This window comes from Dasypus novemcinctus, chromosome 18 (assembly GCF_030445035.2).
Source record: "Dasypus novemcinctus isolate mDasNov1 chromosome 18, mDasNov1.1.hap2, whole genome shotgun sequence".
NCBI classification, from domain to species: domain Eukaryota; kingdom Metazoa; phylum Chordata; class Mammalia; order Cingulata; family Dasypodidae; genus Dasypus; species Dasypus novemcinctus.
The window spans coordinates 67650938-67676893 of record NC_080690.1 but is presented as its reverse complement, the minus strand read 5'-3'; the positions used below and the strand labels follow the sequence as shown (position 1 = coordinate 67676893).

Sequence of the window (25956 nt, the reverse complement as noted above, 5' to 3'; positions counted from 1 at the left end):
GCCCAGCCAGAGCTAAGGGCACAACGTGGTGCAAAAGTGCTCCTCCGGCCTCTTCTGAACCAGGATGGAGACGTGAGGGCGGCCCAGAGCCAAGGATGCGCTCACGCGGGCGAGCCAGCTGCACCCCGATGCAGAGGGTGGGCCTGCGTTCCCGAGGGCCTGGCTCAGGCTGCTGTGAATGACTCTGGCTGTCGCTTTGATTTTCAAAGGAGGAAAGACCAACCAGAAAACCCTGCAACATACTTGTTTAGGTGAGAGATGACATATTTGAAGACTTCATGGTTTTCCTTTGGAAATTTCTTCAGTACCTCCTTAAGGGCATGTAACTTCTGCTCCCGGTCATTGATCTCTGAGGAAAGAAAAAAGCAGATGGTGGAGCCGCGGAGAGCCGCCTGGGGAAGCGCTCTTCGCTAGACCTTCTCTGAAGCCCAGGACTCGGAGACAAGGCCAGCTCCATTCCTCATCCCTAGTTTGTGCACACGGCTGGCACACCTGGTGGAGGGAGAGTTCTGTGTGCCTGGGGGCTTCCTGGTTCCCCCCACCCAAGACAGGCTGATCCAGAGAAACTCCACCACGAGGAGCACCACTCTCCGCTCATCTGGCTGCCCCTGGAGACAGGCATCCCAGTGCAGAGAACCGCGTGCTTCCCGACCAGGCGGGCGAGCGCTGCGCCCACCCACGCCACAGGCTGTCTAGGCAGGGAGTCCGTCACAAGACCAAGGCTGTCCTTTTCCTGGAGACACAGGGACCCTCCACACACTGCTCTGGTGGAGGAGCTAGTGGGAAGGGCGGGGGGATTCTGAGGCAGGCCATCGAAGGGATGGCCCCCCAATCACCCCATTCCCCCCACTACCGCCTACCCTTTGACCACTGTGGAATAATATAATGGTAGCAGTGAAAGTAAGCCAACACTGATTAAGCGCTTAATGCTCACACAACCTTGTGTCGTAGGGACTATTATCACCCCGATTTTGAGCATGAAGAATCTGAGGCCCAGAGAGGCTGAGTTAGTTGCCCAAGGTCACAGAGTTAAGAAGCTGCAGAGCTGGGTATCAAACCCTGTCTACAAAGCCTGAGCAGTGACCACTGTGCTGCCCAGGTGATGTCCTGGGTCCCCTTCCTGAGTGGGGCCCCTGCCTTGGAGGGCCAGCCCTGCGAGCAAGGCACACATGTCCAGAGCCCACCTGGGAGCTGGTGGCTGGCCGAGGTAATCCTCTGACCATGGGAAGAGGTGCCACGCTCAGGTGTCTGGAGACCAAAGGCTAGCTCCAGGACTCCAGGGTTCAGAAAACCACGAGAGGGTCTGATGAAGGGGCTGGTATCTTTCTCACAACTGATGGTAGTGGGGCTGGGAGGCAGGGCCCCTTGGGGATGGAGGAGGACCACAGACCTGCTCTCCACCAACACGCACACGTGCAATTCTGCCTGCAGTCTCCGGAGCTTCATGGTGTCCTTAAGCCCTGGTGTTGTGTGGGAAACCCGTGGCCTCCAAGCTAAGGGCTGCTGCAGGAGGAGGTGTGCCTAGAAGGTCTGGTGTAGGGAAGGTGCTTGGCTCGAGGCGGCCAGGAAGGACAACAGGCGTTTCAGTGGCCAGGGAGGGGTGCAGGGAAACGGGCCGTGTGGAAGTGCAAAGCTTCACACCCCAACGCAGACGGTCCCGGGGGAGAATCCTGTCTCTGACACCAACCAGTTGAGAGACTCTGGGCAAGTGCCACCCCGAGTGTCAGGCTCCTGGGCTGCACAGGGCTGAGGACAGAGCGTCCCACACTTGGTGAGCCTGTGAAGCTGAGTGAGGAGCTTACCACAGGACATGGTGCCAGCACTTGCTCCCTGGGAAGCAGGACTTTCAGGGAACCAGGGGAAGGGAAGGCTGCAAAGACAGGCAGGGAGAGAGCCAGGCAGAGCTTTCCCTAATAGGTCAAGGATGAAACCTCAGGAGTGAGACTTGTTAAAAGCAGTGTTTAGGAACATTTGTCTGTTAGAACCCTTTGCTGTTATACTTTTAATAACGTGCTGCCTTAAAAAGAGAAGACAAAGTCTTGTCATGGGAGGATGGGAGATTATTTGAAGAACAAGGAAGCATGGCTCACAGTTTCACTGAATAAAATGATCATGCCCACTTCCAGATGCAAGCTGGAGCTCAGCACAGGTCTCTCTGAAAGAGCCGACACGACACCAACACAGCTGTGTTGGTTTTAATTGGGCTTCACAAGGCAGCACCTTTGAGGGCCGAGTCACTGTGTCCCCCTGGCTGGTGGCAGAGAGCAGGGCTGGCAAGGCCTCTCTCTGCACAGATGCCTCACTCCTTTCACCTGATGAGCAGTGTGGACAGCTGCTTCCTTTCTTTCTGGGGAATGAGGGGCAGTTACAGAGACTGTTTCAGTAATAACTCATGAGCTGTTCCCAAGAATCCCAGGTTCCTTCCCCATGCAGCATTTCGCTGAGGTAGCCGCTAAGGAACCCAGTGGCTGACCTCCTTGTCTGCTCTTCCTTCCTCTCTCCTGCTAGCTGCCTGGTCCATGTGCTCACGAGGACTGAGGAGCATCCCAAGCTTGGCGGGAAGAGGCGAGCAAGAGGGATCCTCCCAGTGCAAAGCCTGGCCCCCTGCCTGTAGCACCCAAACCAAAGTCAATTTTGTGGAGATGTTTTTCACTGGGCCCCATGTGCTTCCTCCTTCTAGCACAGCTGACCCCACCAGTGCCTCTGTGCTGAGGGGCCTGGTCCCAGGCTCAAACTGGCAACTCTTTCACAGCAGTAATGACATCAGCAACTTCTCACATCTGGACAGCTCTGGGAGTGCTGGCAGAACAACTCCACAGTTGATCGGTATGCCGTCCCCACTGCGTGCTCCAGTGGAAGGTGGGGCTGGGTTTTACATCTCATTTGTTGGATGAGAAAACCCACTTGGGAGGCAAGGCCAAGGACCCTGGTGAGCAGTGGAGGAGGGACAGCTCTGTGTCACCTGCCTTCCATCATGCCACACTGGCCTTCCCTCCCTACAAGTGGGTGGGGTAGGGTACCTCTGAGTGCTCAGGCCTCACTTGCTAATATGCTATATACTTCTGGCATCAAGTCAAGGGAGAGAGCAAGAAAGGTGAAGGTGAAGGTGAAGGTGAAGGTGAAGGGGAGGCATTTGGGGCCACATGAACAAGGACAAGCCTGGACATGGACTAGGCAACTGAAAACTGAGACCTCCAAGAACCAGAACACACCCATGCCCTTAAACGACGTCTGGACAGACGAGAGGAAGGCAGAGCCCAGCACGAGCACCGTCACAAGGCAGCGTGTGAACAAGAGCCCAGGAGCAGCAAGACCGGGCCGCCTAGTGACCTGGGCCAGGCAGTCATTTATTCTCCCAGCCGTCGGCGGGTGCGTCTGTCGAATGGGAAGGTGGACAGTAGGAAGGGAAAGATGATAACCCAGTAGTTCTTAACTTCTTTTTGGGTCATACACCCTTTTGACAATCCATGAAAGCTACTGGTCTCTTCCCTAGAATAAAATGTACACCATGAGTTTCATAAGCAGTTACAGGGGTTTAATGTGGTCCCTGGAGCCAAAGGCCCTTTGCTTCAGAAACCTGGGACTGATGAGTGGAACCAGCTGGAGGATTCCTTTTAGCACTAGGGTCTAAAGGAAAAGTAGGAGGGGAGGGTGTCACAAGAGAAAAAGGACAAGATATGGGACAAGACTTCTTGAAGGCTGGGGTTGAGGTATGAGGATGAGCTGAACTGGGGAACATAAAGACTTTTCTCTGCCTCCTGAAATCTTGGTCTTACGAAGCACAGCCCAGGTGCTGCTTCTTGCACGAAGTCTACACCTTATTCCCGTCTCACCTGCGTCTCTGACCCAGCTTGCTTCAGGCTTCTTGCGGACAATGCGAATACGCACCCAGCGAGGGGAGGGGCCACGTTTCAGCACAAAAATCCAAGTCCCAGCCTTCCACTCCCTAGTGGCATGACCTGCGCAAGCCTGTCGACTCTCAGGGCCTCAGGCTCCTCATCCATAAAGAGGAGATGCTGTTGTTACCTACCTCAAAGACCAGCTGTATAACCAAACGTGCGGCAGCGCCAAGCCATGCACTTTGCATGCACTCAGCAAATGTGAGCCGTGACTGCTGTTGTTACTCTCTTTCTGAATCTCCTAAACATCAGCCTGCCTGCATGTGGCAGGAAGGTAACTGGTGAATGATCACAGAAGTGCTATTTTCAGCAATGTTCAATATTGTGAAATTCTGGAGCAACCAAAACAATTTGAAAGTGTCCTTGATATTTGTTGTGATGGTATTGGAAACCAGTTCCAAGCCCTGAACACAGAGGACACAGCAGCTCTGGGGTATTAAGTGGAGAGAATGGGCCACGTCCACATTGCCACAGAGACTTCCCAGCCAGGCTGGGAAGAGCTGCTACTGTTTGGGCTTCAGAATCTTCCTTCCATAATGTCCCCTCAGTGCTAAGTTTTGCATTGCCTAGCAGCTCAGTTAAACCCATCTCCTGACACATGCTGTGCTACTTCACTCAACTCCTTTGCCCAAGAGAGGTGCCGTGTCAGCGAGATACACTCCTCTTCTCCCACCCCTCTCCTGCCAGGTTCAAGGCAACGGCACGCCAGCTGACTGGCTTGGAGCACAGGAAAGACACAATGGAGATGGAGGAAGCGGAAAACCTCCGCCCTTTTCCAGGCGGCTGCAAGCAGCAAGAAGCTATCTCCTCAGCAGTGGAGGCCAGGCGGAAGCTGCCATAGGAAGGGCAGCTGATTCCCTATCAATAACACCTCCCTCTCCTGCCCCTCCCCATTCTAAAAACAAAAAGGTGCTCTGTCAGCAGTTCCTCCAGAAACAATGGGATTCTGTTGGTTGGTGCCAGGATCCTACATGCCTCTAGAGGGCACCAAGACAAGTGCTGTGGGAGGCTGGCTGGACCGGAGAGCTCAGACAGGTGGGAGGGTGTCAAGAGGAAAAAAGGAGAAGATACGGGCCTAGACTTCTTCCTAACTTCTACTCAGAGAAGTGCCTTAGTAGAAAGAAAGCTGGCTCCAGAAAGAGATTTCCTATGCCCCTCACATCTCAGCCAGCCTGGAGTCTGCTGGGAGAACCTCTGTCTTTGGAAGACAGGATCAAAGGAGATGCTGCACCTGCCCCACCCTCAGTCCTCTGGAGATGAGCCTGCCCAGTGGTGATGGAAGAGTCAGGCGACTCTGGGGCCGTCCCAGCAGTTAACAGGTGCTCTTGTCCCATCCCTGGTGTGCTATGACAAGGTCAGGAGCCGGGAACAACTTCAACTGGCCAAGTCCGTGTGGACATAATCGAGAGAAAGCAGTGAGTGCTAGGTTGTGGAAATGAGCACCACGGAAAGGCGACCCCAAGGGTCCTGTGCCCAGAGCGTGCCGTCTCTGACAGGAAGGGGCATGCCCCAGTTCAGGATTGCATCCATCAGGATCTCTGTTTCCCTTGGAAGCTGCTAACCATCTGTGACCCAAGACTTAAAGCCAAGCAGATTTGTAACTACTTTCTATTTTTGGCCCATACTATTAGCACTTTGTGAATAAAATGTGCTTGTTTAAAACTGACTCTTTTAAGTTTGGCAGTGGCAAGATAAGACCAACGTCCTGTGGTCTGAGGAATAAATACATCTCCATTTCCTCTTATTGCCTGTACACTCCCCCCCAACAGGGAAGCTTGTGAGCTCTGGTTAGCTGGCAAAGAACCTCCCTTCTGCGGCTGCCCAGCAACGGTGGCTTCTGGGGTCTTGGACTTGCAGTGGTGCAAAGCAGCAAGGAAGATTAGATTGCCTTTAGCCAAAAAAGGTAGTTAAGTGTCACTTTGGTGGGCAGGCTCAGAGAGACAGTGCCCTTCATTAGTAGGAGACCTAGTCCGGAGAAAGGCTGGCCAGTGGGAAGGACAGAGGCCTCATGAGAGGTGGCCCAGGGTGGAAGCAGCACACAAAGGGAGCCACTGAGACCAGAGGTGCCTAACTGCTGCTGCCCACGTGGTTTCAGATGCTGACTTCCCACAGGGTGCTATGGCTCTAGCCCAAGATGCTACACTCCTTATGAGATGGGAGAAGTAGGGTGAGTGAGAAAAGGAGGAAGGAAATACGTAGGTCTTCTACAGTCTAGTCTCCAGACACGTTGCTATACCCAGTCTCATTTCATAAGTAGGAATAGTAACAGCATGAGGAAACCAAGCGTTAGGGCAGGTTAGGGCCTCAAAGTTACACTGAACAAGCCACGGCAGGGGTTATAACCTAAGTCTGAGGCCAAAACCTTGCTCTTCTCTAATGTAGCTCTCGGGGCAAGATGCAAGTGCCTCAACAGGATTCTCAGAAGGGCAGCCAGAGTCTAAAAGGCAGGGCCCAATGTGTGAGAACCTTTAGTGACATCTTGCGCATTTTCTTTCCTTATGTCCTTCAAATCCTGGCAGGGCACATTCTTAGGCTGCTACGCACCCCACCGCCCCAAGTCAGTCGCGTGTGCTGCCACAGCCACCAGCACACTGAGTTTGCAAGTACTCACTGTGCGCCTCCACCAGGTCAATCTGCATGCTGTAGGGGACCAGTGGGTCTGGTAGCTCTGAGAAAAAACTCTTCATGGCACCGGCCACCGTGTTCACTGTAAAGTCTTTCTCTGCCAAGTCCAGGTTGTGGTCTGAAAGGAAGTTGAGAGTCAGGCCAGACACCAATCTAAGGTAGGTAGAAGCAATAGGATAACTCGGGGCTTGGGCAGAGAAACCTTGGGGACCCTGGGATGCTGCCCAGGCTGGCCTGGAGTGTGGACTCAGGATTATCATGGATTGGAGAGGAGGCAGCATCCTTGGATGCTGCTTTAAAAAGCTCTGAGATATAGACATTCCCTGGCATCCAACGCCTCCTTCCAGGTTCAGGGACTGCCCCTTCCACAGCTCTTTTAAAAAAATTCCTCCTCCCACCCACGTTGTCTGCTCTCTTGTGTCCATTTGTTGTGTTCTGTGTCTTCCTGCATTCTCAGCACACAGGGAATCTGCCTCTTTTAGTTGCGTCATCTTGCTGTGTCAGCTCTCCATGTGTGCAGCACCACTCCTGGGCAGGCGGCACTTTTTTCACATGGGGCAGTTCTTCTTATGGGGTGCACTCCTTGTGCGTGGCAGCATTGAGTGTGGGCCAGCTCACCACACGGGCCAGGAGGCCCTGGGTTTGAACCCTAGACCTCCTATGTGGTAGGTGGATGCTCTATCAGTTGAGCCACATCCATATCCCTCCATAGCTCTTTTGGGGAGAGTAGCTGCACTCCCCTTCAGCCAGAATTTTCTGTGCCATCCAACTCCCTTTGTCTGGCTGCTTTGATGTGGGACTACCTCTTCCTTACTCCCCTTCCCATCAGGGATAAAAAGAGGCCGCTATCCTAATGGTGGGCTCACTTTTAAAAAATTGCTGTGTGTGGGGGAGGGGATGGTTTACAAAAAAAGTTACCAACAGTCTTGACTTCTGTCTCCATCCTTGTCCCCGCTTAGGGTAGTAGAGCAAATTCTTCCTCTGACAACACTGACCTGTCTCTTATTTTTCTTTACATATTTTTCTGTAGTCCTGATTATTAAGAAATTATCTACTGATGGACCCATCACTTGTTTCCATTTTTTGAGTATAAACTGTGCTAAGGATTCTTGCATGTATCACAACTACTTACTCAAGTGTGTGGTTCTACCCGCGTTTTGACCTCATGCTTCCGAGCCTGGAAAGATGAATAGGCTCACTTCCTATTGGTGGGCTCTCTGCAGGCAGGGAACTGCACTGGACTCTTGATGGTGCAAAGTGCTTATGATGCCCTTGGGTGCTTGTGTGCCATGTCTGCTCTGGGCTCTGCTCTGCAGGTCTCCATGGGCTGCCTGGCTTCTGAGGCTGACAAAATCTCTGACCTCAGCAGGTCTTCTTTTCAGGCCACTGACACTGGAGAGCATCTGATGCTCTGGCTCATTTGCCTCTGGCACTGGCAGGTGTGGCTTCTTATGCCACAGTGGGGTCCTTTCCAAGAGTCAGAGTGTGGCCACAAAGTAAGGGGAGATGGATTTGGCTCTACGGCTCTGAGCTAGCTTAGGGGAAGGGAGCTGTAGCAGTTTGATATGGTTATGAATTCCAAAAAGAGATATGGATTATGTTTGTAATCTGCTCTGTACCTGGGCATGATTATGATTGGGTAACATCATTAGGTCCCCATCGTGAGTGGGGACTCACAGTTAAAAGACAGGACAAAGGACAGAGTCGGAGGATTTTTGATGTTGGAGTTTTGGTACTGGAGTTTGATGCTGAAGCCTTAGGCTGGAGCCTCAGGAAGTAAGCTCACAGAGGAAAGAGAACAAGCCCCAGGAAGAGAGGAACCCTGAGCCCAAGAAGAAGCAAGCCCTGAGAAGAAAGGAACCTTGAACCCAGAGAGAAGCAAGATCCTAGAAGGGAGGAACCCAGGAAACCTGAACCCTCGCTGATGGCAGCAACCTTCTTGCTCCAACACGTGATAATAGACTTCAGTGAGGGAAATACCTTATGCTTAATGGCCTGGTATCTGTAAATGCCTTTCCCAAATAAATATCCTTTATAAAAACCAACCAACCAGTTTCTGGTATTTTGCATCAGCACCCCTCTGGCTGACTAATACAGAATTTGGTACCGAGGAGTGGGGAAGTGCATTTGTAATTACCAAGATGCAAGAATGGTTTTACAAATGGGTATGGGGTATTTTTTGGAGCAACTGTGAGATGCTTGGAAGAAATGACCTACAGTGCTTTGAAGAGACTGTTGATAGCAATATGTATGCTAAAGAGACTTTTTACGATGCCTTAGAAGTAAATGATGAAACTATTATTGGAAACTGGAGGAAAGGCGATACATGTTTTAAAGTCACAGAGAAATTAGCAAGATTAACTCCTGGTGTTGTATGGAAGGCAGAATTTGAAAATGGCGAGGCTGGGCATTTAGGTAAAGAACTTTCCAAAGTAAACTTGGGGAATGTGGCTTGGCTTCTGCTTGCAGTTTATAGCAAAATGCTAGTTAAGCTGAGAACTGAACCGTTGGACATAATGAAAACAGAAAACTGATTCTGGAAAGTCCAAGCCTCTGGAAATCAAGCTCCCAGATGAAAGTGCGCCACTGGAGGACTTAACTAAACTTAGAACTTGTAAATCAGGATTGAAGATACAGTTATCTCGGAAAGACTTGTGGAAAGTCTGTCTGGTGACTTGGACCCCTGCTTCCTGCATGCTAAACCAACAAGGTTTTTGAGAAAGCTGTACAGACAAAACCACTGCCAGCTTGGACTAAAAAGGACATGAAAAGGAGAGACTGAAGGAGAAACAACTTTAAGAGGAAAACCATGGAAGCTGAGATCTGGAATTAAGACATCACCTTGGGCCAAGAGAGGACCCCACCCATGTATACAGAGAGGGTTAAGTTTGTCCCAGCAGTTGAAGAGGGTGGATGTTCCTACCTTATGTTTGGGGAGAGTTGTGCCACCCCAGGGTAGAGAGAGGGTGAAGCACATTCCTCAAGGATTAGGGAAGTTGATGCCCCATAGGTCTAAGAGGGGTGGACCTGTCCCCTATGGATTAGGAAAGGCCAGGTGGTCAACTCGTTGCTCTGAGAAGGTTGAGCCTGTGTGCCTAAGGTTAGGGGGAATGTTGTCTTCACGTTACTGTACTAGGGGGATTAAGACTCTAACCCAAAGATTGGGTAAGGTGTGGCAATCACCCCAACACTCTTCGAGGGGGAGATCTGGAGCTTGGCTGACACCCAGATGCTTGATGAGAGTGGAACTAAGAAAATGGCCATTGGGCAAGCCTGTGGAAAGGGCGGGTTCCCATAAGGCACCAAGTAGAAGAAAGTATCATCTTAAGAATGACTCTCAGATTTTGAAATCAAATGGAGGATGCCCTGCAGGTTTACTGAACTCTGGAGGATCCATGACTCATGTTTCCGTCCAATTTCTCCTTATCATAATGAAAATGTTTATCCTTTGTCCATTTGTGTATTGGAAAAAGATAGTTATTTAGGTTTCAGAGGTCTATAGCAGATAAGATTTTGCCCCAAGACAAACTATATTTCTTTAAATTGACTGTGATATGATTTAGTACTTGCATTGTTACTGATTTACGTTTTTTTTGAATATTGTAATGTCTTTTTGGAATTCAGAGGGTGGAGTGTAGCAGTTTGATATAGTTATGAATTCCAAAAATAGTTATGGATTATGTTTGTAATCTGGTCCGTACCTGGGTATGATTAAGTTATGATTAGGGTTTGATTGGGCCATATCATTAGGGCACTGAGCCCCACCCCTTGGTGGGTGGGGACTCACATATAAAAGACATGGCAAAGGACAGAGTCTGAGGGTTTTTGATATTGGAGTTTGATGCTGAAGCCTTAAATTGGGGCCCCAGGAAGTAAGCACACAGAGGAAAGAGAAGCCAGCCCCAGGAAGAGAGGAACACTGAGCCCAGAGAGAAGCAAGCCCTGGGAAGAGAGGAACCCAGGAAGCCTGAACCCTGGCAGATGTCGGCAGCCATCTTGCTCCAACACGTGAAAATGGACTTTGGTGAGGGAAGTAACTTATGTTTAATGGCCTGGTATCTGTATGCTCCTTCCCCAAATAAATACTCTTTATAAAAACCAACCAGTTTCTGTTATTTTGCATCAGCACCCCTCTGGCTGACTAATACAGGAGCCCTCACCAAGAGCTAATCAAACTTCCCAGAGTTCAGCTTTGGAAGTTTGGGTCCTAGGGCCCGGGTAACCACAAAGCATTCCTTTGTGTTTTTTCTCTTGTGAGGAGGGTGGCTGTAATTTAGGGTACTCCTGGGACCCTGGCAAGACATGCTCATCATCTCACCCTAACTGTAATATCACAAATGTGTGACTATCCCCTGCATGGCCCAGTCTAAAGGAAGTCCTTCAGCAGTGAAAAGGCATGGGTCACCAGGAATGGGGCTTAGAGGGTGCTGTGGGGGAGAGGGCCAGTCTTCTCCTTTCCTGTGACCAGAAAGGCAAAGCTGACCAGGCTCATTCCCTCTTTCTCAGTCTCTGGGCGAGCACCTCTTGGCCCCACAGGGCCAAGTGCTAGTCCTCTCTGGGCTCCACTGTCAGTTCAGCTGTCACGTTTGCCTGGCTGGGCCTTACCTTGGTCAAACTGTCTCTGCAGACTCTCCATCTCTGACTTGTTCCCACTGACACGATAGATGCCTTCAGTACTCAATCCTGAGGAGAAACAGGCAGCTGTCTTAGTAGCAGGAACTTGAGAACAAATAAGGAGGACTGGATTCTGGGGAAGAAGGATGATGCCAGGGAGGTTCCACCAGGCATCTACCATTAGATAGGAACAAGGCTAAGCACATTTTCTCTTGATTTTTCTAGATGCTTTAAGCCACTTCCCCCCTCATTTTATCACTTAAAAAAAAAAAAAAACTTTCCATTTTTGTGGTAAAAATTCAGTAACTCAGAAGTAATGCGCCAAAGAGAAACTTTGTCCATAGTCTGATTTTTATACTTTCCCTTTTATTTTTGCAAAATGGAAATAATAATACTGTTTTAACTTCTTTTTTCACTTAGTATATTGTGAACTTACTCTAATCATTATTCTTTTAAAATACGATTTTTAGCTGGTGTCCCCTACAGCCATGGCTGCTGCCACCCCTGCTGCTGGCCCTGGGGTGCTGCTGTCCCCGGACGAATTACTTCTGAAGAGCAATGCTGAGAAGACTGAAAAGGAGCTGGAAGAGGACGATGACGAAGAGCTAGATGAGATCCTGTCGGAGAGACTGTGGGGTCTGACGGAGATGTTCCCAGAGAGGGTTTGGACCGCGGCTGGAGCCACTTTTGATGGCTGCCTCTTTGTGGCTCCAAAAATGTACAGGTTTTCCAGGGCAGCCTTGTGGCTTGGAATCACTTCCTTTATAATCCTGGTTCTTCCGGTTGTTTTTGAGACTGAGAAGTTGCAAATGGAGCAACAACAGCAATTGCAGCAGTGGCAGATACTTCTAGGGCCCAACACAGGTCTGTCAGGGGGAATGCCAGGGGCTCTACCTTCACTTCCTGGAAAGATCTAGACTGTTACTGCTATATTTGAGCTGCCTTGGTGGGAGAAATTTGAAATTCAATAGTGTTCGAACTGCTGATTTTGATTTTTTTTTTTTTAACTTTGGCACATTGATCTATCTAAACCTAGCAGGGAAAATTCTTCCTACTTTCTCAGAGACTCCCAACTTGCAACTGTGCCCTCCACACTGTCATGACTTATTTCTGTTCTCACACTGATACTAGAGTGCAGCAATGCAGACGGTTACTCCAGTTCTGGCCACCCCATCCCTTTCACTAATTTGCCCCTTAGCAGAAGATCCCTTGCTATTCCACTGTGAAGTAGGAACAGATGCAGGAGGCGGACAGAAGCCGTGACCATTAAAGACTTTTTTTTTTTTTTTTTAAGTCTTGGAGACGCTGGGAAGGGACATGCACACAGTTTATGAAATAGACAAGTCAGTGCTCATTTTTTGTATTTAAATATTTAAAATGATTCAAACTAAAAAAAAATATGATTTTTAAACATATCAAAGTATATAATAACTCCAAGTTTTCACTGTTAGAAATAAACTTGTTATTTTTTTTTACATTTTTTTGTATAATAAGTTTAACACATTTTTTGAAATTTGTATTTCTTACTTTGTGAATTTCTCATTTATGTTCTTTGTTCATTCTCCTATAGGAGTGGTTCTCTTAATTTTGTACATAAAAGAGATCTCGGATTAAGGAACTATTTTTAATATTTTTTATTTTTAAAATTAATTTATTGAAGTATATCACTCATACATATACATACACAAAAAAATAAGTGTACAGTAATAGTTGTGAACTTACAAAACAAACATACATAACATCATACAGGACTCTCACACCTCACCCTTCCACCAATACCTTGCCTTATTTTTTTATTTTAAGATTTATTTATTTATTTAATCCCCCCCCCCCCCCCCGTTGTCTATTCTCTGTGTCTATTTGCTGCGTCTTGTTTCTTTGTCCGCTTCTGTTGTCGTCAGCGGCACGGGAAGTGTGGGCAGCGGCATTCCTGGGCAGGCTGCACTTTCACGCTGGGCGGCTCTCCTTACGGGTGCACTCCTTGCGGTGGGGCTCCCCTACGCGGGGGACACCCCTGTGTGGCGCGCCACTCCTTGTGCGCATCAGCACTGCGCATGGGCCAGCTCCACACGGGTCAAGGAGGCCCGGGGTTTGAACCGTGGACCTCACATGTGGTAGACGGACGCCCTAACCACTGGGCCAAGTCCGTTTCCCTACCTTGCATTGTTGTTAAAACTTTTTAACTAATGACTAAAGAGCACTGTCAAAATATTACTACTAACCAAAGTATTTACCTCAACCCCCCCATTATTACTATCAATATCATTTACACATAAACATACATAAATAATAAGTGTATAGTAAAAGTTGTGAACTTACAAAGCAAACATGCACAACATCATACAGGGGTCCCACACATCAAGCCTCCATCAACACCTTGCATGGTCGTGAGATGTTTGTTACAAATTACGAAAGAATATTGTCAAAATCTTACTACTAATTTTAGTCTTTATTTTACATTTTGTATATTTCCCCCCCAACCCATCCTATTATTTTTTAAATATATTTTTTATGAAAAGAAGTTGTAAACTTATAAAACAATCATGCCCTTGTGCAGAATTCCCAAACAACACCCTTCTATCAACATATCACATTGTGGTGGAGCATTTGTTACAAATAATTATAGTTATAATTATTATATATATAATAAATAATAATAACTGATTGTTATCACATCCATAGTGTACATTTGGCACACATTTTCCCTACTGCCCCATTATCAACACAGTACATCGCTGGCATAGATGTAAGAATATTAATTAGTATTGCTAATCACAGTACATAGGTCACTCCAGTTGTATCTTTCCCATGCTTCTCCACATTCCCACCACCATGCAATGGTGATGTACATTTGCTCTAGCTAACAAAGGACACTCTTACATCTGTACCATCAACCACAATTCTCATCCACCTCTTGGTTTACTGTGCAATTCTGGTCCTAGAATATTCTCTAGCATTCTGTTAATTGGCATTTACATACCTAGATTACCATTTTCAGACACAGCCCTATTTATAAAATAGCTGTAAATCACTATTTGTTACCATCCACTCTATACATTTCCACACTTTTACAGTGAAGCTAATTAAAATTACTATATACATTAAACATCAGTAGTCCATCTTAGTCCTACTCTTAGCTCCTTTAAGAATCCACCACCTGGGAAGCGGACTTGGCCCAATGGATAGGGTGTCTGCCTATGACATGGGAGGTCTGCGGTTCAAACCCTGGGGCTCCTTGACCTACGTGGAGCTGGCCCATGGACAGTGCTGATGCACGCAAGGAGTGCCATGCCACGCAGGGGTGTCCCCTGTGTAGGGGAGCCCCATGCGCAAGGAGTGCGCCCTGTAATGAGAGCCGCCCAGGCGAAAGAAAGTGTAGCCTGCCCAAGGATGGCACCGCACACACAGAGAGCTGACACAAGATGACGCAACAAAAAGAAACACAGATTCCCAGTGCCGCTGATGAGGATAGAAGTGGTTACAGAAGAACACACAGCGAATGGACACAGACAGCAGACAACTGGGAGGGGGGGAGAAGGGGAGAGAAATAAATAAAATAAAATAAATCTTTTTAAAAAAGAATCCACTACCTGTCACCAGGTCTTGAAACTATTTTCCTACAATTTCTTTTGGAAGCTTTATGGTTATTGCTTTTATTTTCAGGTTTTGACCCATTTTTGAGTTAAATTTTGGATAAGGTATGAGAAAGGAGTCCTCTTTCCTTCTTCTGGATATCCAGTTCTTTCCGTATCACTTGTTGGATGGACTGTTCTGCCTGAGCTGTGTGAGTTTGACAGACTAGTCAAAAATCACTTGACTGTTTCTGAACCATCAGTTTGGTTCCATTGGTCTATGTGTCTGTCTTTATGCCAGTAACTGTGCTGTTTTTACCACTGTAGCTAGGTAATATAATTTAAAGTCTAGAGAGGAGAGTTTGCTTTTCCTTTTTTTTTTTTTTTAATAAAGATCTATTTTATTTATTTATCCTCACCCCCCCCATACACCCCGGCCGCTTCTGTCTGCTCTGTATCCATTCACTGTGCGTTCTTCTGTGTCTGCTTCTCCCTTTGTTGCATCATCTTGCTGTGCCAGCTCTTCGTGGCCATGGGCTGTCAGCTCTCTGTGGGCGAGGGCCAGCTTGCCTTCACAAGGAGGCCCTGGCACATGAACCTAGGGTCTCCCATATGGGAGATAGGGAGCCCAATCAATTGAGCCACATCCGCTTCCCTTGCTTTTCCTTTTCAAGATGTTTCTGGCTATTCAGGACCACTAACCTTGCAAATAATTTTGATAATCGTGTTTTCAGTTAAAAAGAAAAATGCTAGTGGGCTTTTTATTCGGAATGCATTGAATCTGTACATCAATTTGAGTAGAACTGACATCTTAATGATATTATTCTTCCAATCTGTGAGCATGGAATGTTCTTCCAGTTATTTAGGCCTTCTTTGATTTCTTTTAAGTTTACTGTTGGTTAAGTTTCTTTCTATTTGAATTTTATCTGTCATATTTTATTGTTACTACTCTTTTGACACTTTTAGTTACTTTTATTGATATGTTCTTCATTTCTAGACTTTTTTCTAGGCCTCTCTCTCCTTTTCTTTTCTTTTCTTTTCAGGCTCTAGTGCACCCTTTAGTATTTCCTGAAAATCTGGTCTCTTGGTTAGAAATTCTCTTAAGTTTCTTGTTTATCTGTGAATATTCTAAACAGGCTCTCATTCTTGAAAGATAATTTTTCTGGATATAAGATTCTTTGCTGGAAGTTTTTCTCTAGTAGTGTCTTAAATATATCACACCACTGTCTTCTTGCATTCATGGCTTCTGGTGAGAAATCAGCACTTAATCTTATTAGGTATCCCTTATATGTTATGCATTGTTTTCCTCTTGCTGTTCTCAGGATTTTCTCTTTGTCTTTGGCATTTGACATTCTGACTAGTATGTATCTTAGAGTTGGTCTTTTTGGATTTTTTTTCAGATGGGAGTATGTTGTGCTTCTTGGACAGGGATATCTATGTCCTTCAATAGGGTTGGGAAATTTTCTACCATTATTTCTTCAAATATTCCTTCTGTACCTTTTCCTTTCTCTTCTCTTTCTGGGACACCCATGATATGTATATTTGCACATCTTTTTTTTTTTTTTTTTTTTTTTAAAGATTTTTTTTATTTTTTTATTTTTATTTAATTTCCCCCCCTCCCCTGGTTGTCTGTTCTTGGTGTCTATTTGCTGCATCTTGTTTCTTTATCCGCTTCTGTTGTCGTCAGCGGCACGGGAAGTGTGGGCGGCGCCATTCCTGGGCAGGCTGCTCTTTCTTTTCACGCTGGGCGGCTTTCCTCACGGGCGCACTCCTTGCGCGTGGGGCTCCCCCACGCGGGGGACACCCTTGCGTGGCACGGCACTCCTTGCGCGCATCAGCGCTGCGCATGGCCAGCTCCACACGGGTCAAGGAGGCCCGGGGTTTGAACCGCGGACCTCCCATATGGTAGACGGACTCCCTAACCACTGGGCCAAGGTCCGTTTCCCATATTTGCACATCTTTTGCTGTCATTTAGTTCCCTGAAACCTTGTTCAAATTCTTCCATTCTTTTCTTCATCTGTTCTTCTGTATGTTCACTTTCAGAGGCCATTTCTTCAAGCTCACCAATCCTTTCTTCTGCCTCTTCAAATCTGCTATTTTATGATCCCAATGCTTTTAAAATTTCATTTACTGCACCTTTCATTCCCATAAGATCTACTATTTTTCTATGTATGCTTTCAAATTCTTTGTGTTCATCCAATGTCATCTCAATATCCTTAATCTCTTTAGCCATCTCATTGAATTTATTAAGGAGATTTGTTTGAGCATCTATGATTAGTTGTCTCAACTCCATTATGTCATCTGCAGGCTTATCTTGTTCCTTTAACTGGGCTGTATCTTCCTCTTTCTTGGTATGAATTGTAATAATTGTTGGTGTTTTGGTATCTGGCTTACTGTTCTGGGTGTAGTTTTTCTCTTTAGTTTAGGGCTTCCTGCCATTTCTCCTTTGCTGGTTGTACAGTAGGAACTCAAGGATATAGCTGATGCTATAAGCTGTGGAGGCTCAAGCTGCCCTCATTGCACCAGGAACCAATGAAGCTTCTCCCAACTTTCTCCTTTGCCAGGGGTATGGACAGAGTCACAGCTGTGTGGAATAATCCAAGTCGTGCAGGCCTAGACTGTAGTTGCCCAGGGAGACTGATGAAGCGTCATGTCCCTTTCTCCCCTGCCTAGAGCAGGGATGGAGCTACAGGTATAGGCAGCAATCTATGCAGTATGGGTCCAAGATGACTGTGGTTGCCCTGATAGACTTCCGATTATTCAGTCTGCTGTTACTTGGAAAGGCTGGTGCAGGGCCCACCAGCCTCCTCCCTGCCAGAGGTGGGGCTGATGCCTAGGCTAGGGCTGCAGGCTGATCTGGGCGAAAGAAACTGGTTCCCACTGTCAACACGATCTTCAGTCAGCCTGGTCCCCCCTCATGCTGGGGGTGGGGTCAAAGTGGCGGCCACTGGCCTCCCTCCTATCTGGATAGGTTCAAACTTTACCTAGGTTCAAACTAGCCAACCAAATCCACCAACCAGTAGCCGAAATCGGCAGCCAACCTCCTCCTCCTCCCATTTCTGGGAAATGGAGCTTCAAACTCCAGGCATAGCACAGCTCCTGGGGCGGCCCATGCCACCAAAGTAGGACAATCACTGGTCTCTGCAGCCTGGTTGGCAACCCCCTGGAGAGGCTGGCATAGGTACCCCCAGCCTTCTCCCCGCCAGAGGTGCGGTCCAGGCCAGAGCTGCAATGTTCTTGGATGGAAAGAAGCCGGTCCCCACCAGCACTGTGATTTTCAGTCCACCCCACTTTTCCTCTGGCTAGGTGCAGAGTTAAAGATGGCAGCCACTGGCCTCTTTCTGACTCAGACAGACTCAGACTTTAGCTGTTCTCAGGATTACACTTTAGCCCACTCAATTCACACATCAGTAGCTGATACTGGTGCTCAACCGTCTCTTCTTCCCCCATTTTTGGGACGTGGAGCCACGGAACAGCTCCTGAGGTGGCTTGTGCCTCCAGTGTAGGATGGGCACCAGTCTCCGAGACGTGGAGCGCTCTACTTACTAGTCTTCCCTGCAGATGGGCAGTCTCTTCCTTCCATTCCTTCAAGGATGTTGCATGATGCTCTTCTGGTCTCTTGGAGCCCCCAAACAGGTGCTTCAGCTAGCTCCAGAGAGCTCTGGGTGATTACTAACTGCCTGTAGCAGGAACTGACTCAAGGGGCTCTTTACTCTCCCAGCATCTTGCTGGTTTAAGCAACTTAAAAAAAAAAAAAAAAAGATTTATTTATTTCTCTCCCCTTCCCTCCACCCATCCCCCACCCCAGTTGTCGGCTCTCTGTGCTCATTCGCTGTGTGTTCTTCTGTGATCAATTCTATCCTTATCAGCGGCACCGGGAATCTGTTTCTACTTTTGTTGCATCATCTTGCTACGTCAGCTCTCCGTGTGTGCGGCACCAGCCAGGCTGCACTTTCTTTCGCGCTGGGCGGCTCTCCTTACAGGGTGCACTCCTTGTGTGTGGGGCTCCCCTACATGGGGACACCCCTGCGTGGCATGGCACTCCCTATGCGCATCAGCACCGCACGTGGGCCAGCTCCACACGGGTCAAGGAGGCTTGGGGTTTGAACCGTGGACCTCCCATGTGGTAGGCGGACGCCCTATCCATTGGGCCAAGTCTGCTTCCCAGGAACTATTTTTAATGTCATATATATTTTATATTTTCCCCCTTTATGGCTGCCTTCTAATTTTGTGGTTTGAATTTTTTGAAATACCTATTTAGTTTTTCAAGACCATTTTCTTTATGGTGACGTCTCCCTTTGTTCTTTTTTTTTTTTTTTGAGGTACCGAGGCTGGGGATTGAACCTAGGACCTCCTATGTGGGAAGCTGATGCTCAGCCACTGAGCTACATCGGCTCCCCTGAGTTGGGTTTTTCATTAGTTTGCTTACTGTTTGTCTTTGTTTTTAGGAGGCACTGAGAACCAGACCTAGGACCTACCATGTGGGAAACAAGCACGCAACTGCTTGCGCCACATCTGCTCCCCTCTTCATTTTTATGCTTTGGATGGCTTTCTCTATTCCTGGATCAAATGGTCTCCATTTTTTCTTTCTCATTCTAGAAGTTATTTTCGTGTACAGTGTGAGGTAAGGGAAAAGAAAACAAAACACGTCAAATACTAAAAATCAGTTAAATAAAGTATATGGAAGCATATCGAAGACTGGACTTTTTCTCCAGTTTTCAGGAAGAAACCACTGCCCACTGCAACTGGGTTCCAGGCCCAGCCTACTGAGGCCATTCCCCATCTCTCGGAGAAGAAAAGCCCACTGTGGCATCACCAGTGCCAGTCCCACAGGACTACAGGAAGATGACATCACTGAGAAAACCAAGATGGGATCTAATGGCCAAACCAATGCTAATTCACTGCTGAGGATACTGGGTTCAAGCAGCTCTGCTAGCTGAGGGGCACTAAGGAAGCACCCCAGGGGCCACCACTGAACATAGGAAGGACATGTGGGCTGTGGAGATAGAGCAGGACCCTGCGGTCAATTAATAAGCTCTTGAGAGCCCAGTGTCTCAATGTCAGTTATCACTGTAACTGCTGCCTCTGGGAAGGCACCCAACAGGCAAGACAAAAGAAGTCTGCCTGCCTGTTTTCTGGGGCCCCAGACTGGTGGGAGGTGAACTCTGAAGAACACTGAAACAAAAGTCATCAGTTTCCTGATGTAAAACCTGTTAATTGCACATGGTCAAGAGAAAACGGGAACAAGAGACTAGCCTGAGGACAACAAACCAATTGTACAGTACCTGGTTACAAAGGAGCTGCCATCACTGCAACTCTGCACTTTCTAAACCTGAGGCTCCAAAGGTACCTGCACTCACTGCTGACCTTTCCCACTGTCTGTCATCCTGAACCACACCCCCCCCCCGCGCCCCCGCCACCGTGTGGAGGCTAGGCTAGCCTTAGAGCTAACAGTTCCTGAGTGGGCAGTATACTGTGGTGCCAAGCTATGCACTTTCACACATCTATCTAACTCTTCAATTATTTACTAAATGACTAATGATGTGTAATACTCTTTAAGACCTGACGATAGGAGCTACTGTCTGGGTCCTACAACACAGATAAGAAAAATGAGGTTCAGTGAAGCAGACATGGCTCAACTGATGATAAGAGCGTCCGTCTACCATATGGAGGGTCCAGGGTTCAATGCCCAGGGCCTCCTGACCCATGTGGTAAGCTGATGCACACGCAGTGCTGCCATGTGCAAGGAGAGCTGGGACACGCAGGGGTGTCCCTGTAGAAGGGATGCCCCACGTGTAAGGAGTATGCCCCGTAAGGAGAGTTGCCCTGTGTGAAAAAGGGCAGCCTGCCCAGGGGTGGCACTGCACACACGGAGAGCTGAAGCAGCAAGATGATGTAACAAAAAAAGAGATGCTGCCAGACAATGCAAGCGGACGCAGAAGAACACACAGCGAATGGACACAGAGAGCAGACAATGGTGGGGAAGGGGAGACAAATAAATAAAATAAATGTTAAAAAAAGAAAAAGAAAGAGTGAGGTTCAGAAAGGTGAAGTCCTTGCCCCAAATCCACAGCTGACAAGAAGTAGAGTGGGCCTGCCTGACCCTAGTGCTTTTGTCACTCTTCCTCCTCCATTCTGTTCCAGAAGAGATGCCCAGCCCCGATACCCGCTGCTTGAGATGAATCCACCAGGCTGGGATCCAGACCACACATCCTCCCCTGGAGAAAGGTTACACTTGCATGAAGCCCACTGGCCCTCTGCTTTCTGGGTAGCTTTTTTTTTTTAAGACATTGTAGATTTGTATATTTATTATGACAATTTTTTGACAGGTGGTAGTCACAAAGGGTCTGGTAACAGAATCAATCTGTTACAATAGTCCAATATATGGAAATCAAGTGTCTTGGGGAAGGAGTGCCTTTTTCTAATTTCCACAAAGGTGCCTTATGGACTAGGGGCAGGGTAGTTTTGCAGGAGTCTGGGGAGTGGGGTGGGGCTTCTGTGACTGCAGGGTCTTAAACACAAACAAGTTTGTGAAGGAACAGGTTAGGGGAAGAATATTAAAGGTTAGATAGTATGAATCAAGGAAAAGGAAACTGATGGAGACAGGGGTTGGCGATCTGAGATCCATGGTCTCAACTGAATAGACAGGTGGCCTCCAGTGCCGTCAGCCTCTCTTGACCAGCTCTGGGTAGCTTTTGAGATATGTCCCCTACTGCTGTCAACCTTCTGAGGTCAGGAATGAATCCTGTTCACCATCCTCCTACTTAGGAATTTTGTTCTTTTCTCACTACCTTCACTACTACACTGTTCTCAGTTTAAACGTTCCACTTATTTCATGCCTTGGTAACACATACCATGTTCACACACGCTGCTGTATAAAGGGGCTCCATGAACTCAACAACATTCTGGCAAGACCTCAGTGTGTCAGCAGACTCAAATCTTTACCCACTAGCATTGAAAAAAGAAGTATTTTCGATGAGTTCTCCTCTTTCCCTGAATATTAGCCCTCCTCAGTGCACAGAAAATGATGGTACAAATGGTAAGAGCTTAAAAACTCCCTTTTCCTGAGCCCTGATGTGGAGAGGTGCTCTCTGAACTGCAGATGATCCTGAAAGCCTCAGGCCACTCATTAGTCTCTGAGGACTCCAACCCTCAGCACATGTGGAAGTCCTCTGCAGTGTCTCCTAATGACCACCTATGCCAGCCAGCATCAGATGGCAGAAACCAAATGGAAAATTGGCTCTCTGGAAATGATCAGGATGTGGATCTGATGAAACCCTGCTAATGGCTGATCGCAAACATGGTAGCCTTTGGAAGCAGAAGGCCAGCTCCATAGAGTCAATTAATTGTCAACGTAATATTTCCTGAAATCTGGACCCACGTTTATTTTAATGAAATCCTATTTTAAAATAGCAATTCTGATGCTGCCCTACACTACACCATGGTATAATTTAGGAAAGGTATTATTTGCTTGGGCAGTACAATTCATCACAACCACTAATTAGACATCGATTAGAGAAACCACACACACCTTAGAGCAGACCACAAACACCAGGAAGGCTGCTGGTGAAATAGAGGGCTGGCTCTGCAGGTGAGAACTAGAATCTGGTTGGAGCACGGGTAGCTTGCCGAGGAGCACAAGACCAAAGCAGGAAAAGGGGTGGGTCCTGGAGCAGTCCACCTGGTAGGGATACTGGCTCCCAGCAGGTATCTTCCTGAGGCACCCACAGACCCATAGTGAAATATTCCAGGGGTGGAGCTAGCTCAAGCCTGCCAGTTTCAGAAAGCAAAGAGTTTTTCCCACCAGGCATTCCCACTTAAAATGTCTAGTCCAGTCCCCTAAGTTTGCCATCTGAGAAAGCTTTAGCCCTTAACCTCAGAAGCATCCCTAAACACCAGAAACCTCCAAAGACTCACCACCAAAGCATTGTTTTGGCTGCTGGCTTTTCTTCTTTTTTAGAATACCTACTGATTTCAAAAATCTTCTGTTTAAGTTAATCTTTGGGAATAGAATTAGGAAAGTTCAGAATGGCCAAGGCCACTATCTTCAGATATCTGAACCACTGCTATGTAGAATAATAGTCTTGTTCTCAAAGGCTCTAGAGAACAGAGACATGACTAAGAATGGAAATTACGGGATGGCAAATATTGTCTCAATATACAAAGTAACCAGTAAGAGTTATAGATGCCTTTCATTGGGATGAGCTAGAGGTTCTGAACTCCCTCCTCAAAGGCTATCCATTTGTCTGGGATACAGTTTAAGAAGATTAATATTTGCTCTAGGAAGATAGTTAATAATAATGACATTATTATTAAGTTATTTATTGAATGCTCACTATGTGTACAAGCTCACCATGCATTTTTATATTAGCTCTCATATAATCCCATCAGGTAGGTTTTTACTAACACCCTTTTACAGACGGGAACACTAAGCTAAAGGTAAACTAACACGTACAAGGTCAGGCCACTAGTGAGGTGCAGAGATGTGCTCTGAACCCAACCTAATTCCAGAGCCTGCATTTTGTTATGACTATGTTCTAAATCACTAGGTTCTCAAAATCAAGTAAGCATCAGAACCACCTGGAAGGCTTGTTATACTACAAAGTCCAGGGTGCCATTCCCAGAGTTTCCGACTCAGTTGGTCTGGGATACCCAGGAAGGCCCCACATGATGCTGACATTGCTGGACAGGGAGCCCCACGTGGAGAAGCCCCCACCCCTCCAGAAGACAGCGCCCACCTTCACAGGTTCCCTGGCTCCATTAAAACCTGGGAATGATGAGCCAGGAAAAGGGGATACCAGACACTTTAGGAACAGAGCATCCTCAAAAGTATTAGAAGGGGGCTGCCTCCAAGGATTGGGACTGTGGGAGGGAGTGGGGCAGGGAGGTAGTACTTTTCAGAGGTAAGCCCCTGTATGTGATTTAATTGTTGAACCACGGTCATGTAATGACTTGCACACAAATTTTTTAAAATTGTGAAGTAAAATGAAAGACACTTTTTTTAATTAAAAAAAAATTAAATTAGAGAAGTTATAAGTTTACAGGAAAATAATTCTTTTTTCCCCATAAATATTTACCCACATGGCAGATAGGTTCCTTCACAGTTTTCAGCCTTGGTTGGTGACAGAAGAAAGCTAGCCCACCCACTGAGCTGCATGTTTTACCCCTTCAGTTTCTCTGTCAGAGCTGGTGGCACTTGGCAGGAGCTGCCCTAGGAGAATGGACTAATGACCCATAGGAGCCTGGAAATCAAGGCAGGGAATCCCCTCTGCCTTGGTGTGTGACAGCGTGCCTGCCTGGTTCTCTGAAATGTCCAAGCAAGATTTGATTCCTGGAGCCCAAGCCACTGCTTCATAACACCCATGTTCCCGCCAGAAGCCTCCCGCCCTTACCCTGTGTCAGGCTGCACCTCTGCTCATTCACACCAGGACCTAGTTTCGCCTACATTTCCTTTCTAGCAGCAAATCAGTCCTTTCTCCAAGACAAACTCTGAAAGCTTATTTTTTCCTTTCTATATTTACATATTAAAACTCAGCACTTCAGACTTTTAAATTTTTTCCCTACTGGTGCCACTGATGCTCCCAAACACCCCACACCAGACAGGTCTTAACTACCATACAACTCTGGCAACTTCTTTTCTGGAGGTGAGACGGCATGGGATAGACCACTCCATTTCTTTTTCATGCATCCAAGTGGTAAGGTTCAAGGCTAGAAGGATGCTGAGAACTCAGGGAGAGGAGGACACTCCCTTGAGCATAAAATTCAAATTGCCTTCAAGAGGACTGGACTCACTGGAAGAACAAGAAGCCCTTATCTATGGTCCAATGCCAAGAGTCTATCTGCAACCTGAGTCTCTCTCGTTGAGGATTGCAAGGCAGCGCCACCCACTCTCAATGGCAGATGAGAAGGGCTGGGAGCATTAGAGTACTGGGGTCAAAATCACCAGCTACTGCCTGGCTGAGAGACCTTGGGCAACTTACTGTCTCTGTGCCTCCACTTCCTTCAATAGTTCCTACCTTCCATGCTGCTAGTGCATATTTAATGAACTTGAAGAGAAGAGCTTGGCATAGGACTCAGGCAGCAGCCAGGATCCTAAAGATCTAAGGGCTGGTGGGTTGGCAAATGGATGAGAGCCTGGGTTTTGCTGGCAGGAGACATGGGTTCAAATCCTGGCCCCTCTGGCTCCTGACCTGGATCTGAAAGCACAACGTAATATCTGCCTTAGACTGTTGTGAGGAATAAATGAGATAACCTACGCAAAGTCATTATAGCATAATGCCTGCCATCATTATTTTATTTTCTTGCTTAACAGGCCTCAACAACAGTGCCTGGCACTGCCTGTTCTGAGGGCTTGGTCGAAACAAGTCAGCCTGCAGAAAATATTTAAAAACATGCATGGGCCTTAATGTTGGCTCTGTTTTATAGCTAGCTGGGTGACTGGGGACAAATCTCTTCACCTCTCAGAAGCTTGGGTTCCTCATCAAATTGGGGTTACAACATTAATGACTTTGTTGAGATGTGAATATTAAGTAAGATTACACATATAAAAGCCAGCACTACCACAGATGGCTGGCATGCTAAGTGATGATGACGGTAAAATCACAGCAATAGTTCACTTCTGCTGAGGGATTGCTATATGCCAGGCACTCTTTAAAGCTCGTCACAAGAATTATCACAGTGAATGCTCCTAATAATTCTTCAAGGTAAATATTATTTTAATTCCCATTTTACAGCCAAGCAAATGGAGGCTTTGAGATGCTAGGCTAATGCCCAAGGCCACAGAGCTGGGTAAGTGGCAGAGCCAGGATCTGGCCTGGTTCAGGCAAGTCTTTCTGAGGCTGGCACGTTTCAATGTTCTGCTTGACTGCCAGTGCAGAGTCCCTGCTCCTTTCTCCCTTAAAATAGTACATGTAGGATACATCCCACAAAATGCAGACTCATTAATGAATTATGACGATTTACCATTCCTCACTTGTTGATCTAGTCATACCCATCCTCTTCATTCACACCCTACTTGGTTTTTTCACCTATGAGTCAGAGGATGAGTTGGTAAAACCACAGAAAAAAATGGTTCCGTTCTCTCCATCCAGAGCGCAGCTGACAGAAGATTTCCTTGCTTTACTCCTATGGTAAAGCTCTGCTGTTGATAACACTAAAGAGTTGCCACCAGATTGCTCTGCCACCTTCCTGTTTTGGACGTACTTGGAATGACTTTCTGGCTTGGGTCCCTCTGGCCATGAGTCCTG

The 25956-nt window shown here is 47.2% G+C and overlaps 1 protein-coding gene across 1 annotated transcript in view; it reads right to left on the bottom strand.

Annotated features, from left to right (window-relative positions):
* Positions 1–25956, bottom strand: part of ARHGAP35 (Rho GTPase activating protein 35) — a 144990-nt gene that overhangs the window by 5969 nt on the left and 113065 nt on the right. The window contains exons 4-6 of the mRNA XM_004479064.4: positions 11130–11207; positions 6511–6642; positions 244–349 (exon numbers count right to left, since the gene is read on the bottom strand). Of these exons, the coding sequence (XP_004479121.1) occupies positions 244–349; positions 6511–6642; positions 11130–11207 (316 nt within the window). The remainder of the gene's footprint in view (positions 1–243; positions 350–6510; positions 6643–11129; positions 11208–25956) is intronic.